Raw genomic sequence first — 17,656 nt, 5'->3', positions numbered from 1 at the left:
TGACTGAGTAATTGTTATTCAAAATGGGAGCACTGAAAGTTGGTCTGGTTAAGAAAGGGGGTTTAAAAAAAAAAAAAAAAAAAAAAAAAATGGTTTGAGGGGGGTTCACAGTAATTTTCTTGCAAAATCCCCACATGAGAGAAAAGTGTCAGAAAGGGCTTCGTCTTCAAGTGGTTAATGTGTGACAAGCTAAATGTGTAACACCAGGACAACATTCTTTGGTTAACAAATGAGAGGGCAGGCTTCCAGCTGGGATTAGTCTATGCTACACAGCATTACCATTATGGTAGATGTGAAAGAATCACTTCCCCTTTAATTTTCACTAGTAGTAAAAGAAGGAAACCAGAGACCAGCTGCAGATCACACGTTAAGTGTATTTTGGCAATCATACAAGGCAGTTTAAGAAAGAAGTTTGTAGTAAGTACTGATTTGAGGAAAAAAGTTCAGCAGAGGCAAATCAATGCAATTATGCCATGTTAACATCTGTTTTTAAACTTCATATCCCTTTGCAAACCAAAACAGTGTCCAGTTATTCTTTGAGGTCTTCCGGAGTTTCTGGACGCTCAACAATCTGAGGGGCGAAAGGTCCCACCACCCAAGTCAATGGGATGTTTGCCATGACATAGCTGAAGAGCTCATTCACCTGATCGTGAACCTGAGTGGCTTTTGTTCGGCTCTGTGACAGAATTCCACCTGAAAGGTCACCAAGCGTGTGAACGGAGGCAAATGAGGTGTGGAGTTCTTGTACATTCTGCCTCAGGTGCTGCATGCGCTCCTGGATGTTGGCTGGGAGGCCTTGCGCCCCAGATATCAAGGTGAAGCATGTTGTCTGAAGTTGTTTAGTCATCATTTGGGTCATGCTGAGCACTCTGGAGTCAAGAGCCTGTAGAAAAGTCCATATTACTCACCCAAGAACTAAAAATTCACATCAAATAAAAAGGTCTGACTGATTGAGTTCTAAAAGACCAAATAGGACAAAAACCCCCACACCCCATTAAAGTAGAACCTTTAGGCAAAGTTCAGTACAGTATCCTATAGGAGATCTCTTAAAACCCCCTCTAGTTTAGGAATCTGTTTAAGCATATGGAGGTCTAGAAATATTGCTCTGGTATGAGCAGCAATATGCAACATGCATATTGTAGTTGACATTTTTCATGTGTAGGGTTTTGAATTTTGTGCTTACCCTGTTTTCAATCGCATGATGATTTGTAGGCGACAGATTGCAACATGCAGGGTCTTAACCTTGCATGGCTCCACTGAATGTATTCCATGCTTTTTGGGTATGCTAGCTGGGGACAGAGGCTGACCTGGAAGGGACGACAGGCCTCACTATCTGGGTAACAGCAGAGGAGATGAGTGTCTGCCCTCAACCTGCCATGTTAGTCTCCCATGCCCACAGAAGGGCAAGTGGAGCCTGGAATACATGGCCAACTGAGCAGCAGAAAACTTGGCAAAAGGCAATCGAAGAGTGGACAACCCTGGGAGGGGAGTGTACCACAGAAGAGGCAGTGAGGAGCTGCTCTGATACACACACACATGGTTAATTAACCTACCAGCAGTCTTAATAACTAGAGTAAACAGGCACAGGGAGAACTTGCGAACTCTAGGCAAGTAATGTCATTTAGAATTTGAATCAACGACCCTAGTGCTGTCAGGCAGGAGTGTTAACCACTGCTTCTGTATTCTGTCCCAATTCTATTCTAGAATATGGTATAATCACTAGTTGGAGAAAATATACAAGTCCACCATCCTTCCTGTGATAGCTGACTGGGCCAATATCTGGGGAGGGGAAGTTTCAAGGTCCCTTATGTCACCTATGCTCAGCCCTGGGTCTTGTGGCCTCAGATAGAAATATCCATCTAGTAGTGGTTCTCAACCTCAGTCCTTAAGTACCCCCAACAGGCCATGTTTTCCTTTGCAGGACAGTGTTAAATCCATATCAATGACATGGTATTGTCAAGAGCCATTTTAATTTAAAGAAGGTTCCCAAAACATAGCCTGTTGGGGGGGGGGGGGGGGGGGTTCCCAAAACATAGCCATGCACCTTTAGCTGGTATTGGCATGTTTCACACAAGATGCAGTTTTTGGAGTGCCAGCAAAAAAAAAAAAAAAAAAAAAAAAAAAAAAAAAAAAAAAAAAAAAAAATGCATGGCAACATGGGGGGGGGGGGGGGGCGCTTGAGGACTGAGGTTGGGAACCCCCTGGGTTCTCAACCTCAGGGCATCCTTGGAGTACCTAGAAGGAATTCCAAGTTGTTACCCACATTCATGTAATATGGATCATATTCTTATAATCCATTACCTGATCCTCACATCCACATTCACTAGCGGCAGATGCTCCTGTTTTTGGCTGCTGTTTGCTCCAATCCACCCATAGTTGGTGCAGCTTCTCTTTTCCTCCCTGAACACTCTGATTGAAAGACTCCACCTTGAAATAATTCAAGAGGGACAAAAAAAAAAAAACCCAATCAATGACTACTTCCCAATTGTTTGTGTTTCATAGGTCATATGCATCAATCCAACATAATTCCTACCAGATCAAAAGTTTGGTGCAGCTGAGACAGAACCTCGCCAGTGCTCGTCTGGGCATTCCTCACCTTGCCCAATGAGTGCTGGTATGCGCGGTGACGAATTCGGGAAGACAGGGATCCCAGGCGCACATAGTAGCTCTGCTGTTCTTTCTGCTGCTGCAATGGTGCAACCTCAAAACCCTCCACAGTGGATGCAAGCTGGGCTGTGTATAAAAAAAAAAAAAAAAAAAAAATTTACAGACTAAACATTTTCAGAACGCAACAGGTAACAAGCTCTCCAATCTCAAGTGTTTGCCTTCAGCCAGGTAACAAGACCTGTGTACATAGTATCAAGTGTAGTCTTTGGGATAAGAACCCTTTACCAAATCTTCAAACCGATAGAATATATTCATACCTGAACATGCTTAAGTAAACCTGCACCCAAGACTAACCATCCTCAAATTTCCTTAATAGCTTAAGCAAATGTTGATGGAAAAAATAAATGTCAGGGGGCAAAATTTACATGTAGTACATTTTTGCTATATGCATATTTAGGACTCATCCCCTTAGAGCATGAACTGCTTCACCATGCCTCCCATAGAGTGTACCCGTCACTTGCCTGGTGTGTAAACTACAGACCCGGACCAAGTCTTCACTGTAGTATGCTTTTTTTGCAATTAACTGGGGGTCATAGAATGGCCTAGACTGCTTTAAGTTGTAAAACATTGTCAAAATGGTACAGTCTTCCAAGAAACAAAGTATGGCCAAAGCTTTTTTTGGCCCTACTTTTATGGATCACGGGCATGCAGTTCTTTCTGCACACCTGTGTCAGCTGAAAAAGCTGGTCCAGGTACTAAAGAGATCAACCAAGAGCCTGAGCCAGCCCTTCACACAGCTCTGCGCTCCAGTGAGTGCTGGAGGGGCAAAGCAGCAACCGGCAGTCTGCAGGCCATGGATTGAGAGCTGAGGGATCAGCTGTGTTTGACTGCTCAGTTCTCATCTTGAGGCAGCAGGGGACAGCTGCAGCCATTCAAGTCTAGGTGAATTTCCGTATGGCTTTTAAAGCTGTATTAAACCCAAACATATTGCAGTGAACCAGTTAGATGTGATGGCTGTATTTGTTTTTCAGGCTCAATTCAACCTGGTGATCTGGACAGCAAGTCTGATTTTCCTACAGCTGTACCAGTTTACAGGGAAGACATAACCACTAAGGCACACTTACAATGATCAGAGGAGGGTGAGAAAGCACTTACATGCTGTACCTGCTTATAAAATATTAGCCGAGTGTAGCTGCAATTTGTTAGAGTGGATGTATGAGCAGCTTTTACACTAAAACTCTCCCAACAACGCTGCCGTCCAAAAGGTATAATCAAACAGTATAAAAAGGCCTGAATCCTTACCACCAGGATGGTAGAAGTATAAGATGATACCTCCTCCAGTACCAGCAGGTTACGGTATAATTAAAACATGGTTGGGACAAGGTTGTCACGAAAAGGGGTATAAAGAGGAGGGTCAACCACAGTATAATTAGCAAATGGGAGGGAGGCGTTAAACCTGCCAGAGAATTTAAAATGTATCCATAGAGTTCCAAGAGGTACATGGGACCAGATTTCTCACCTGCCTTTCAATATCACTTAGAGCTCATCAATTGTGACAAGAGGAATTAAGCAGCACAATCAAAAGGCTTCCCTCCTAAAACTTGGGCCACCCCAATTTTCAAAAATAAATATAATAACACCCATTTCGTCTGACCGCTGCTACTTACACAGTTCCTCATCTGTCATGGGAAGGTAGTGATCAACCCACTCCTCGGTTTTCCCCAACACTGAGTCGACGCTGCTGGTCACAAACTGTCCCACTTGAGACTCCATAACTGTTGAAACTGCAGATCGAGTGGCACTGATGCTGCCCTGAATGGCTCCTGTTGCCAGGCCCACGACACCAGACACAGCGCCAGACACTGCACTAGTTACAGTATCCCGAGCGCCTGTCACAGTGCTTGTAACTGCACCAACAACTACATCACGAGCTCCTGTCACCAAAGACTTCGCATCAGATGCCACCTATGGGGGAAGAAAAAGATAAAAATGTCCACTCAAAAGATCAAAGTATTAGGTTTTGGTTCTACCAAGACAACTGAATATTTTGTTTATCCCACTAAACATTTCCCCCCTTGGTTATTATGTAGGACCAACAATTTGTATGCCGCTTTCCTAACGTGACATTTCCCTGCCTTGACCATGTTAGAACAAGTCTTATTCTGCCTGGCTCACTGAAGGTTTTCCTGCTGTGGCTTGCCAAGTGAGACTATGCAAAAAGTTGGTTTCCTTATGTCAAACCCCCCCCCCCCCACCACCACCACCTTCAGTGGAAGTAGAGAATAGGCCCTCTTCCAGAAGATTTACTAATCAGTTCAGGGTTCAGAAGAGAGCCGATAATCAAAAGCAAACCTTTAGTTTCAGATAAAGCAAAAATCAAAGTCTGTTCATTTTGCAACAAAGTTTAAAGTCACATCACTGCTGCAAGAAACGCAGTAGCAGGACTGTTGTGTGTGCGACACACACACACACACACACACTTAGCATGTGTCAAACTGTTGCAAGAGGCAGTTGTGGCACCACACAAGCAATCCACTTATTTATACTCAACTTTGGGCAGCTGCAGAGCAGGAGTGCAAGTGACGGGAGTCAAGTGTTAATGATACTGTCAAAACAGTTTGTCAGTTATGAAATTTAATGAGTGCTATAAAATGGTTCATAAAACTTTATTGGATATTTTAACAAGCAAATGGGTGCAAAAGTGATTATGGTACACTTAGCCATCTGCACAACTTGCAACAGTCCAAGACCCAAAAGGGGGGGGGGGGGGGAAGGAACAAAAAAAAAAAAAAAAAAAAAAAAAAAACACCCCATACGCAGCACAAGTGAGGGGTGGGCTAAAGCCAGCTAATGTAACCACTAGACCAGGTGTGTAAAACTAGCAGCCCACCAGCTGTTGCAAACGACAAGTTCCATGAGGTATTGCAAGGCTGACATTATGGGACTTTTAGTTCCACAACAGCTGGAGGGCCACCAGTTTGTGACCCCAGCACAAGAGCCAGCTTACCAGGGGTATCGGCTTTAAGACTGAAGTAGGCCAATAAAACCCACTTAAGAACCTTGATAGGCAGGGAGAAGCTGTCTGCTTTGCCAGAGCCCAGCTATGGTCATGCCATAAGTTTAGGCAAGGCACTGTCAAGATTTGAGCTACTGCTTGGTACAATAATGCAGGCTAGGAGGCTTTCCAGCACTTACACCATTTTATTATACACAGCAGTCCTGATACTCTTCTGGGTCCCCCACAGGGGCACTCATGCGGGTCCCTTCTCGAATTTCCCTCTGAGTCCATGGACAGTCGGGACAGATCTGCCCTAGATATTTATTGGCATCAGCAAGAGCTAAACAGCTCCCACCGCCATCAACATGCCCAGTGACCAAGGATAAAGTTGGGAGTGCTGCTCTCAAACCCCCCCCCCCCCAAAGCAGTTTTTTGGAAAAGTATGTCAAACCACCATGTAGTAGGCACTTACCTTATCAGCTGGTTGCTGGAGAATAGGCAGAGAAGATTCCAGTTTATCCAGACCTTTACAAGCCAGCTCGTTAGCAGTTGCAACTGGAGAAAGAATTAAACAAATAAGTCAATCCATCCAGAACTTTAGGCACTATACCAAGTCTTGGTCTACCATGGTTACTACTCTGACAAGAGAGCAGAACCCTGAATTACATAAGTGTCAGTTCTCCCATTGGCAGACTTAACATTCATCTTACCTGATGCAAAACCATAGCCAAACAGCCAGCCAACCCCCCCCCCCCCCCCCCCCCTGCAATGGGAGGTCCCTGGGGACATCCAGGTCAACAGAACTACTATCCTCATTGGAGGAATTCCCCTCCCATTACTTTTCTAGTAACAATCCAAAAATGTCCTTAACTTTTGATAATGCTAAACAGGACAAGGAGAGGCTGAATCTTCTTATGGGGGCACAGACAGGTTGCAATCCCTCGCCACCAAAGCAAAAAAAGTTGTGCCTTTAGTTATAAAGGCACTTTGCACCGAGTACTCCAGCCAGCCATTGGGAGAAGTGTTCACTATGAAAGGCTACGCTGAGCCAATGTTAAAACCAACCAACAATCCAATAAAGGTTTTCCCAGACTGTTGTGCCAAGCCTTTGTTGCTCATCCATTACACAATAGCAAAATCCAGCACAGGGCATCTATAGGGAGACTCAGAGGCATTGAGGTAGAAATCTTGAGCCACCTTTTCTTTCTTTCCATCAAATTGCCCTCCCCAAAACTAAAAGAACAAATCATAGCCATTAGGACAAATAGAAGGGAACTTAATGCAGAGCTGCAATATTTGATCCCCCCAAAAAAGACCTGCAATAATTTAGGGGTTACTTACAATGGAGTGAGTTGTGGTAAAGTTTTGTTTCTTACATGGCCAGAAGTCTGCTTTGCATATTAAGCCTAGGTTGAAACAGGTAGTGGGGGGAAACAGCAATCCCTGCATGTTCCCAGCATTGCAATCTGCTGGAGATGTCAACATAAAGACACCCCAGATGTTGTGCAGTTTGCCTGCACAGTACAAAAGTGACCATGTGAATCCGGTTGCTGTACAGCGCTAAAGAAGGTGCCTGCACTTGAGTGCAAAGGGGAGCCATTAGAACCCATTCAAAATGGGCTCAAACTGCACCACACAGATTTTCATGCAAATTGCACAGCAATGTCATCTACATGCAGACTATATTGAGAACCAGGGTTTAATATTTAACCACTTTGCATCCAGGCCAATTCTGACATTTCTCTCCTACATGTAAAATGCATAATTTTTTTGCTAGAAAATTACATAGAACCCCCAAACATTTTTATTTTAGCAAAGACCCCAGAGAATACAATAGCGGTTGTTGCAAATTTTTTATCTCGCACAGCAATTTTTTGCAAACACGTTTTTTCAGAAACCCCCCCCACAAGTAAAGTAATCCCAATTTTTTTGCGTAATGTGAAAGAGGAAGATACGCCAAGTAAATAGATACCCAACATGTCACACTTCAAAATCGCACGTGCTCGTGGAATGGCGCCAAACGTTGGTATTTAAAAATATCCATAGGCAACGCTTTCATTTTTTTTTTACTGGTTACAGAGGAGGTCTAGGGCTAGAATTATTGCTCTCGCTCCAACGTTCGCAGCGAAACCTGTGGTTTGAACAGTTTTCATATGTGGGCGGGACTTGCGTATGCATTTGCTTCTGCGTACGAGCCAACAGGAATGTTTTTTTTTTTTATTGTTCATATTTTTTTTAGTTTGACACTGAAAAAAATAAAAAATAAAAAATGTACTACTTTTATTCCTATTACAAGGAATGTAAACATCCCTTGTAATAGCAAAATGGCACGATCAGACCCATTTACAGTGAGATGGGGTCAATAAGACCCCATATCTCACCTCTAGGCTGGGAAGCCCAAAATAAAAACCTGATCCTGGCTTCCCAGTCAAAACGACGCCATTAAATTGAATAATGAGGCTGGGCGTGACGTTATAACATCGCGCCCGGCCTCCGAATGATCATAGAGACTCCGGGGACGATCTGGTCCGCTGGAAATCTCTATGGCATCATCCGGGGGCCTGTGGATCCTGTGACCGACTCACCACTTCAAAACACCGGAGGGCAGTGGGGGGGGCACGTCCCCTCCTGCAAGAATGATCAAGCGGCAGAACAGCCACTATCGTTACGGTGCAGGGAATGGCTGGCTGAAAATGCCGATATCTGAATGATGTCTGGCGCCCATACTACGTCATATGAGGCCAATAGGTTAAACATTTTTTTCCAGTTTGATGCTGGCTGTGCGTCTGGGAAGCTTTACTTTCAATTACCACTGAAAACAATCACTTACTTTGTGGCTCCAGCCTGCTTATAATGGGCTTTGATCCAGTGACGGCAGCCCCAGTTAAGGTCTTTGCTCCCATCTCTGCGACATCACACACACTGCGGATGTAGGGATGACTGTCCTTGGTAGAGGTGTAGGCTTCACTGACCATACTGTAGGCTGAGCTCACAAGGGGTATATTGGCAACACGTTCCACCAAGTTCTAGGGGAAGAAAAAAAAAAAAAAAAAAAAAAAAAAAAAAAAAGTTAGCGATGATGTGATCTATCCAAAGTCAACAAAACCGAAAAACCAAAAAGAACCCACACATACTCCATTGGTGGGATGTTGCAGCTGTCCCATCAGCTCTAAGCTCAAGATTAGAGCAATTACATGACTGCTGATTGGCCAGTTTTCAGTCAGCTTGGAGTAGTGACTGTAGTCATCCCACTGAACTGTTAGGAAGGAGAGCAGCTAGCTCTAGCCATCAGCTGCATGCTGAAGAGCTGAGCCAGCTGCATCCGAGTTGATTCTACCATAGCCTGGAGTGGCTCTTGAGGCAAGCTTTAGCCTACTGTTGGCAGATTGTGGGTCCCAAGAGAGCAAGAACACTCATGTGACCCAGTAGAGAAAAAAAAAAAAAAAAAAAAAAAAAAAAAAAAACCCCCCCCAACCATACTTTTAAAACCAAAAAACACTTTAATCTCTGAACTGCCAATGATATCACATTGGTGTGGGGGATTGGGCCATACATACTATTGATATGTTTGCGTTCTAAACAGGAGGCAGCTTTAGTCCAAACACCTTGACCAATAACCAAGCATACAACATCCCATGTGATTCCTCCCGATTCACAGTATCAGCATTACTCCTACCTCGGAGTTAAGAAACTGGTATTGGTGCACCCCTAAGCACAAGCCAGAGAGGCAAGCAGAGACGTGCTCCCCACCTCATCCAGTCAGAAAGATTCGCATTGAGGAAAAATGCAGAGCATGCTCAGAATCATGCCCATGCTCAGCCAGCCAGCCTCCTTGTGTTGACCATGCAGGAGAGCAGTTCAGCACAGGACTCAAAAGTGGAGACCACCAGCTTTTAGTAGAATTCTCCAGGTATGACATGTAGTTAGAATGGTTCATGCTAGACCAATGCAACATGCCAATACCAGGAATTATTCTTTAAATATAGAATTGCCCCAGCACAACATAGGGTAGCCGCTCAGCTTGGGACCCAGAAACTAGTGGAGGTCATTTGAGTAGCAGTGTCCAATATATTGGCTTCCAGATGGAGCCCACAGGTAAGCAGTATGACTAGTTACAGCAGTACAAGCTGGACTAAAGTAACCAACCTCCACACCTGGCATCCTTAACTGAAGGCTGATAGCATGGCCTGCTTAGTTATCAGAATTACTACTATAATGCCACCTCCTCTATATAGAGAAACATGAGAGCCATACCCAAGAGGACATCATAAACCAAAGCAGCAGCTTCGACAAGCAGTGATGTCTAACAGAAGTCCAGATTAATGTGACTGGCTAATAGCTATACCATGATCTGTATAAATGGGAACCTTCAGACACTCAATAGGAGGAACAAGACAGTCTGGCTGTTGGGAGTGCCTAGGACATAGGAAACCAGGGGCTGATTTAGCTGAACAGGCACCACTTGGAACAAACATCTTTTGCAAGGACTTACATGTCAACTCAACTCCCTTCCCCCACAAAATGAAAATAGATTCATCAGTATGATGCTTATCTTTTGGATGTGTCCCAGGCACTAGGATTGAAGGTTGGCAGTTAGTGTAGGAAATACTGCTGACTGGCTCAGACAGGTTGCTAGTACAAATTGTTTCTGCTGTGATATCCTATGATCTACAGATAGCAGATCATAAGGTGTTTACATGGAGTTTAACTTCCAAAAGTGAATACCATCTAGTAAAGTTGGTTTGCATACAGTCCTGGTTTGGACACCAGCAGATATCACCAAACAAAAGTTGGCGATTTTCCTGGGAACGGGTACCTTTCAACAGCCACCTGCTCTGCAGCTGTAAAAATAAAAAAACCCACACAACAGGACAGACGTTCCTGTCAGAGGAACCTCAGATGCACCCGTTTCGAATCAGTCAGCCCCTAAAAAAGATGCACTGGACAGCATTTGGTGTGAACCAGCCTTCTGGGACAGAAGACTGCACACGATACCATAAACCAGCTTTCTATGTACCAATATACAAGTAATGTACCACAAAAATACTAGTTATTTGGTTTGGAAGGCCAAGGCTCACTTCAATCCATGGCTGTAGTTTGGAGATCACTTCAGAAACTTCCTGGTAGACAGGAGGAGACACACAAGACGACGTGCCAGTATGACCCAGGAAAGAGTTTACCACCTGTCCTCAACACACTTTCACCCCTCAAGTTTTGACAGCATCCCCTCCATGTTAGAGCTGTACAATTAATAGTCAAGAATAGTTATCCTGATCTTGACTAAAGTGTTTCACAATTCTTTCTATGCAAAGAATTCTCTCTGCCCTTCTGAAGCCACAGCCCTCAACAAAAAGAAAAACTGGCCAGTCTGCCAAGAAGCAAAACATTATCAGTTGAACTTTAGGATAAACATTGTAACAATTTGTCAATGGAATAGACCAAGTAAAAGAAGTTTAACCACTTAAACCGGTTGTATAGAGTTTTATTTTTACCTACAGGTAAGACCGCCCCCCCCTTGCTGTTCACTAGAACTTCCTGGAAGGAGAGAAGGCTTCGGTGAATAGCCTTCAACTCTCTCCAATGCGACAACCTTCTTGCCCCTGGTTTGGTCCAAACCCCCTGAACTGTTTTAGGTGGGCTCCCCAGCCCCATGTGCTGGCATCTGTGGTCAGTCTTCTGGTTACCAGGAAGGACCAGAGAAACCCTTTGGTTTCACCACCTGAGTGATCTTTTTGCTCTTGCCCCCATGAAGAACTTCTCCTCTAGATGTTCCTGGTATAACCAACTCCTCAAGATGCCACCTGCAGTGGACAAGCATGGAACCTGGCTCACTGTACTGAGGGAATTGCCACTGTCAACAGGCCCAGAGGTGACATGGCTTGTCTTACGCAAATCTGAGTTGAATTGAAGTGCTCTCAGAACTGACTGCATCTTCTCCATTTTCTCCTGGGGCAGAAATATTCTCTATTCTAAAGAATCTACTTTGTACCCCAGAAACCTTAACCTTCAAGATGGTATTATGTTTGACTTTTGAAGGTTGAGAAGCCAACCCAAACTCTTTAGATGCACTTGAGTTATTTGAAGATTGACTTCTACTTGAGTCGGCAAACAGTAGCAGGTCGTCCCAATAGTGCCCTATATGAATCCCTTTCAGCCTCAGGGGCTCCAAGGCTTCTGCCATCACCTGCATGAATACTCTGGGAGAGGAGAAAAGGCCAAAAAGGGTAGAGCTAGGCATCTCAAGTCGATGGAAGCCATGGGGACTTGGGGGTCAGCAAGTTCCTCACTGAGAAAATTGTATCAATCCTGATTTTGGATTTTATTGATCGATTCAGAACCTTCAAATTGAGAATCAGGCAGAACTTTCCTGACCAGAAAAATATGGTAGTAAAAACCCTTTGGAACCTGGGAGATGACTGTTGCATCAGCTCTTGTAGAAGAGATTTCATAGCCAGAGCCTTCTCCTGATCCCTTGGCAGGTTTGGGATGCAAAACCAACTTGGGGGACTTTGAGAATTCTAGATAACCCTGTTTGATTAACCCCAGAACAAGTGGACTTCTTGTCATTTCTTCCCAAACTGGCAAGAAATCCTTAAGTCTCCCACCTGCTGGGAGTTTTTTATTTTTTAGGGGATTGCTCGGGTTTCTAAGTACCCCACCTCTGCCTCTTCCTCTGAGGATTCCAGGGTCTTTACCCTTGTCGGTTTGTCAAAAATTCTTCCTCTGCTGCACCTCTGTGGGAAGGCTCTTTGTCTGCAGTCCTGTCAAGCATAGTTTCCAGTTTTGGCCCGAACAGGTCCCCTGAAAAAGGGAATTCCGCAGTTTTACTTTAGAAGCCGAACCCCCTGACCAAGTCTTTAACCAGAGGGCTCTTCTCGCTGAGTTAAGCACTGAGGATCTGGCAGATATCCTGAGACTCTGCTTAATGCTGTCAAATATATGGCAGATGCCTCTTTCAATGTAGGGAAGGACTCCAATATACCTTTTCTGGAGGTACCTGCTACTACATGATTAAAAGTTGGTCTAGCCAACACTCCAAATTCCTAGCTACAACTGTAGCTACCATTGCAGGTTTCAGATTGGCTAAAGATGAATCACAGGCTCTCTTCAGTAGCCCATCTGCCCTCTTGTCCACCACATCTTTGAGAATCCCCATATCCTCAAAGGCTAAAATCAGGTCTTCCTAGACACTTATGAAAAGGCAGCATCTATTTTTGTTTTTTTATTCCACACAAATTTGTCATTTCCCTCAAAAGGAAACCTCCTTTTAAGGGCTTTAGAGAAGAACTGCTCTTTCTGGATCCTTCCACTCCTTTTTAATAGTGTGTTAAAACTTTATGCACAGGGAAGACTGTTTAATCTCCTCCAGCCCTTGGTACATCTTGTCATGTACCAACAGCTGGGTTTTTTCTTCCTGGATCTCCAGGGTAGTATAAATTGCCTTGAGTAGATCATCCACCTCCTCAAGTGAAAGTTTGTATCTAGATGATTTGACTCCCTCCTCAGAAACAATGATTGAGGGAGGAATGCTTTCCCTTTCTTCCTCAGACTCACTTTCCACCTGTATGGAAGTGGATGCAGGAGACTGGACTGAGCTCTGGCCACACTTTTCACAAGGGAACACACTGTGTTTCTTTTCTTACAGAAGATAAGAGCTCCTTGCACTCCTGTGAGGACTTACTAAATCCGCAATGCAGGATCTGCACAGGGGTTTGGGCCAAAAGTCCACTGATTTTTTTTGCATGAGGGGCATTCTCCCCCCCCCCCCTCCCCCGATGTCTGACGTGGCAGTAGCTTTCTGAAACAGAAAACAACAAAAAGAACCAAAAAGGAACATTTACATCGAATCAGACAGCTGCAGATTTTTTATTTTTTGTGGAAACTAAAAACACCCAGTGGTATACAAGGAAAGAGGCACCGCTGTACCTCCTACCTGGGACTGGCCGGAAACCTGGGCACCTGCATCCACCATTGCTGCTGGCAATTATTCCTCCATAACGAACATTGCAGCCACTGCCTGTGTGCTTTTGACTGGTGTCCTCCATGTGCCAAACAAAAGGAAGTCCTGGCCAGAGGACCCGCCCCTTCCTCCTGCATCCCAGCAGCCGGGAACCAATTGCTGCTATGCCCCGCTGGAAGTCTCCGCCTACCGGAACTGGCTTCACTTGCCGTCTGGGATTCGACACTGCCATGCCGAGGCCTGAGCACACCCGCGGCCCCCCAAACACCATGGGTGGACGACCTCCAGCAGTCCATTATTCCTGTGAGCCGGCAAAGGAAGGGGCACCGAAACAACCCCCTCATGTGCGCGAAGGTGCTGGGCTGGTCTTGAGCATAAAATCTAAAGGTACTGCCAAAACCCTCTCCTTGGAGCAAGTGCAGCCCCTCTGGTTTCCCAGCAGTGCTTCCACCATGGCGGAGGAAACACTAAAACTGACAGCATGGTGGAAGCAGCTGCTTTTAAAAGGGGCGTTGTCACGCAGAGTTTCCTGTGAAGAGGTGGAGCTATGCCCTCTCCAAGGTGCTGTCCTGAAAGGCGAAGGGAGAAAAATCTCCTAAACCTGTATGGGAGGGGGAATATCTCCTAAACCAATGAGCCGCTGACTGCAGTGGTGCATGTGCACAGGGGATTTTTGGCTGAAAGCCCGGCAGACGCCAGACCCTGCTGGAAAGAAATCTGCTCTGTGCATGTGACGATATCGCGGCTCCGGCCACTCACATCGCCAGAGACGCGATACCCAGAAGACACCTTAGAACGAGACATTCCATGCCAAGGGAGCTGACGTGTTCCCTCGGCGCAAGTATTTCATAATGAGCTAGAATGTGTTGCATACTAGCTCATTATGCCTTTTCCCTTGCAGGGCTGGAGGAAAAAAAATAAAAAATAAAATTCAGAGGGTTTACTCCTGCTGTAAACTTTGACATTTGTTGGTTTCAAGTTATAAATCATTTTTTGCTCTGAAAATTACTTAGAACACTGTATTTTCGCAGTGATCCTTCGAGGGGGGGGGGGGGGGAGGATTCTCAGCTCTATGCCATGTGTGAATTTGCCCGACTTCCCCAGCAGCTGACAGGCTCAGGGTGCGCGCTAAATTCCCCAGGGCCACATGCAGCCCATGTGACATCCCTGACGTAGTGCAAGTGCCTGTCTGATTGGCTACAGTGTAATTGGATTGATGGTGTCTCCAATTATATAGTTTTGGTAAATCAAGGAGATTTTACAGTGCATGGCCACATTAACACCTAAAGTTACCTAGTTGTACTTTTAGTGTCATTAAAGTGGTTGCATAGTATTTTTAGAAGTTTAACCTACAGGTAAGCCTATAATAAGGCTTACCTGTAGGTAAAAAAAATAAAAATAAATGTAATTCGGTTTAGGAGATATTCCCCTTGCAATGTGCCGCCGACTGCAGCGACACATGCGCACAGGGGATTCTCGGCTGAAAGTCAGGCAGACCCCGGACCCTGCCGGAAAGATCTCCCGCGCGCACACACACACGACGATATTGCGGCTCCGGCCACCCACAGCGCCGGAGCCACGATACCCAGAAGACAGGCTGAGGGAACATGTCAGCTCACTTGGCGTGGATCGGGACCACGTTTCAAGCTAGTATGCGGTGCATACTAGCTCATTATGCCTTTTCCTTTACAGGGGGAAAAAAAAAAAAAAAAAAAAAAAAAAAAAACCCCATCAGCGGGTTTACTACCGCTTTAATGGCACACAGAAGAAGACAGGTGACAAATGCAGTAACAAATTTACAAAAAATGTCCCATGAGTACTTCGCCAGGTGGAGCACAGCCCATTTATGTTGACTGGCTGCCCTACGCTTTCACTGGAAAAATAAACCCAACATGCACTCCCACAACTCTACATGTGAATGGGGCCTGAAAGTGAAATTCTCATTTACTGAACAAGGAGGCTCCTTTTATATCTGTGTGTTTCCAAATGCATGGCAAACTGCACAGAAAGGAAAAAAAAAAAAAAAAAAAAGTGTGCTTTGCCATACGTTTCATGACTACTGCAAATGTGCACTGTGTTGTCACAACATGTTAAAGGCTCCTAAAGTGCGGCAAACACTGAAAACTGCAGTAACACCACGCAGTGCTCCAAAAATAGTTCTGGAGCAATTGAGCTTAGGGCAGTCTAGTCAAGTGAACGGGCTATCCTACACGTGACAAGTGCAAACATGCATGCGCAAAAATTAGTTTTGTTAGGGGGGGGGGGGGAGATGTGAATGAGGCCTCATGGCTTAGGGTCTGCATCCACTTCCTCCTATGTACCTTTATAAAAAGGTAGCATACACTATGTACATTCAGATTGCAATCTCCTTTAGATTTACCAGAACTACTAATAAAACACACCTAAACCATTCAGTCAATTTGTAGCAAATCAAGCAGGCCCTTTTACTACACAGCTGATGCAAAATCTAAAGGAGATTGTATAGGAAGCAGATGGAAGGTGCTCCAGAGTGTAATAGCATCCCAAGAAATGCAAGGAATAATACCCCACTGATGGTGTCAGTGAAATGCATGGTGCCTCCATGTTGGGTGAGGGGGCAGTGGGAGGAAATGGCATCTATGGTGGGGGTACACGCTGGGAGGCATAGTGCCACACTGATGGCAGCTTCATGTTGGGGGGGGGGGAAGCACTTATAGGAATAGTGCCATGTCTCCATGTTTGGGGGCAGTGGGAGGAATAGTTCCCCACTGATGGCATCAGTGAAAGGCATGGTGCCGCCATGTTGGGGGGGGGGGGGGTGTCACTGGGAGGCATAGTGCCACACTGATGGTGTCTTCATGTTTTAGGGGGGGCACTTGAAGTAATAGTGCCACGCTGATGGCATCAGTGAAAGGCATGGTACCTCCATGTTTAGGTGTCATTGGGAGGAATAGTGCCACGCTGATGGTGTCAGTGAAAGGCATGGTGCCCCCATGTTGGGGGGGGGGGGCACTGGGAGGACTAGTGCCAAGTGAAAGGCATGGTGCCTCATTGTTGGGTTAGTGGGCAGAAAAGTCCCTGAAATAATCCCCCAGGGACCATTTCCACAAGGGCCACAATTTGGAGACCACTGCTCTAATACACAATAGAGATGACTGGTTGCAATGTTATAAGATCTGCCCACAGAAGTTATGAATATACTAATAAGAACGTACAGAGGATTTTCCCAGAACACACACCTTGTGTTACATTGTGAGTTAGGAGGATCTGTCTGCTGGAATGAATGTCACAATACACAGCCCCAGGAGACAGATCTAAATACACAATAGAGGACGGGTTATATAGGATCTGAATGGTAACAATACATAGAAGAGTTTCCTGGAAGCATCTATATAACACACAGTGAAGACTCTCCCCGACCACTCACCGCTCAGCCCCCGGGACTCCTCCTTACCTGTTGCTCCACGCTCTGCTCGGTGTGATCGGCGGTGTCGGTCCCGTTAGAAGCCATGTCTCCGGTGCAGAGTGATGACAGGAGGTGAGAATGGAGATCAAACTACAATGACAATACAACCAAAGGGCATCAGCGTCACGTGAAACAAAAAAAAAAAAAACTTCTCGCCTCCCCACTAACAGCAGGCGTGATCACGTGATGTCACTCACCAGCTCCTCCTTGCGATGACTCTACGGCCTCCCACACACGCCTTATAAGAGCGGGGTGACGTCAGCGCTTGACGGGTCCATGAGAGAGGGGCGGGTCCTATGAGAGGAGGGCGGGGAGAAGTGTTGGCAGTAGGGGGTCAGGGTCCTGCTTGTTGTCATTGGTGTGGTCACGTGCAACCTGCTGCACAAAGTGATGTCAGAGTAAAGCGGGTCTGTCAGTGAGAAGTGTATGAGAAAGTCATATTAAACTTAGCTATATTCCTCACGCCACCAGTGTGTCCGGTGTTCTTTTACCATAATCAGCCTCTGTGTGGTCTCCGCCTAGAGAATGGCTGCTTTGACTTGCATCGCACTGCTTGCCAAACGCACGGCGTCCATGCGCCCTTCTGCGGGTGTCAATGTTAGATTAACAACACCCCAAAACAGTGCGATTGCCAAAATCGCATGCA

General features: G+C 45.5%; 1 protein-coding gene across 4 annotated transcripts; it reads right to left on the bottom strand.

The window, feature by feature from the left end:
• Positions 1–354: 354 nt before the first annotated feature.
• LOC143989100 (perilipin-3-like) lies at positions 355–17,174 on the bottom strand. Of its 4 annotated transcripts, none has more exons than XM_077489123.1 (7): positions 16,999–17,174; positions 8,436–8,631; positions 6,078–6,160; positions 4,275–4,572; positions 2,597–2,733; positions 2,302–2,427; positions 355–883 (listed from the first exon to the last, which is right to left on the bottom strand). In XM_077489123.1, the coding sequence occupies exons 1-7, from the start codon at positions 17,053–17,055 to the stop codon at positions 530–532; spliced, it is 1,251 nt and encodes a 416-aa protein (XP_077345249.1). In that variant the 5' UTR covers positions 17,056–17,174; the 3' UTR covers positions 355–529. The 4 variants fall into 4 exon arrangements, with proteins under 4 accessions (XP_077345249.1, XP_077345248.1, XP_077345250.1 ...); XM_077489122.1 differs by having other exon boundaries at positions 2,534–2,733; positions 16,999–17,172; XM_077489124.1 differs by lacking the exon at positions 2,302–2,427 and having other exon boundaries at positions 2,534–2,733.
• Between the last annotated feature and the right edge of the window lie 482 nt (positions 17,175–17,656).

Source organism: Lithobates pipiens, unplaced genomic scaffold, assembly GCF_037356315.1.
Source record: "Lithobates pipiens isolate NorthernLeopardFrog02 unplaced genomic scaffold, aLitPip1_a1.2 Scaffold_18, whole genome shotgun sequence".
Classification (NCBI taxonomy): Eukaryota; Metazoa; Chordata; class Amphibia; order Anura; family Ranidae; genus Lithobates; species Lithobates pipiens.
The sequence above is the reverse complement of the archived record's forward strand: the minus strand, read 5'-3'. Positions and strand labels throughout refer to the sequence as shown.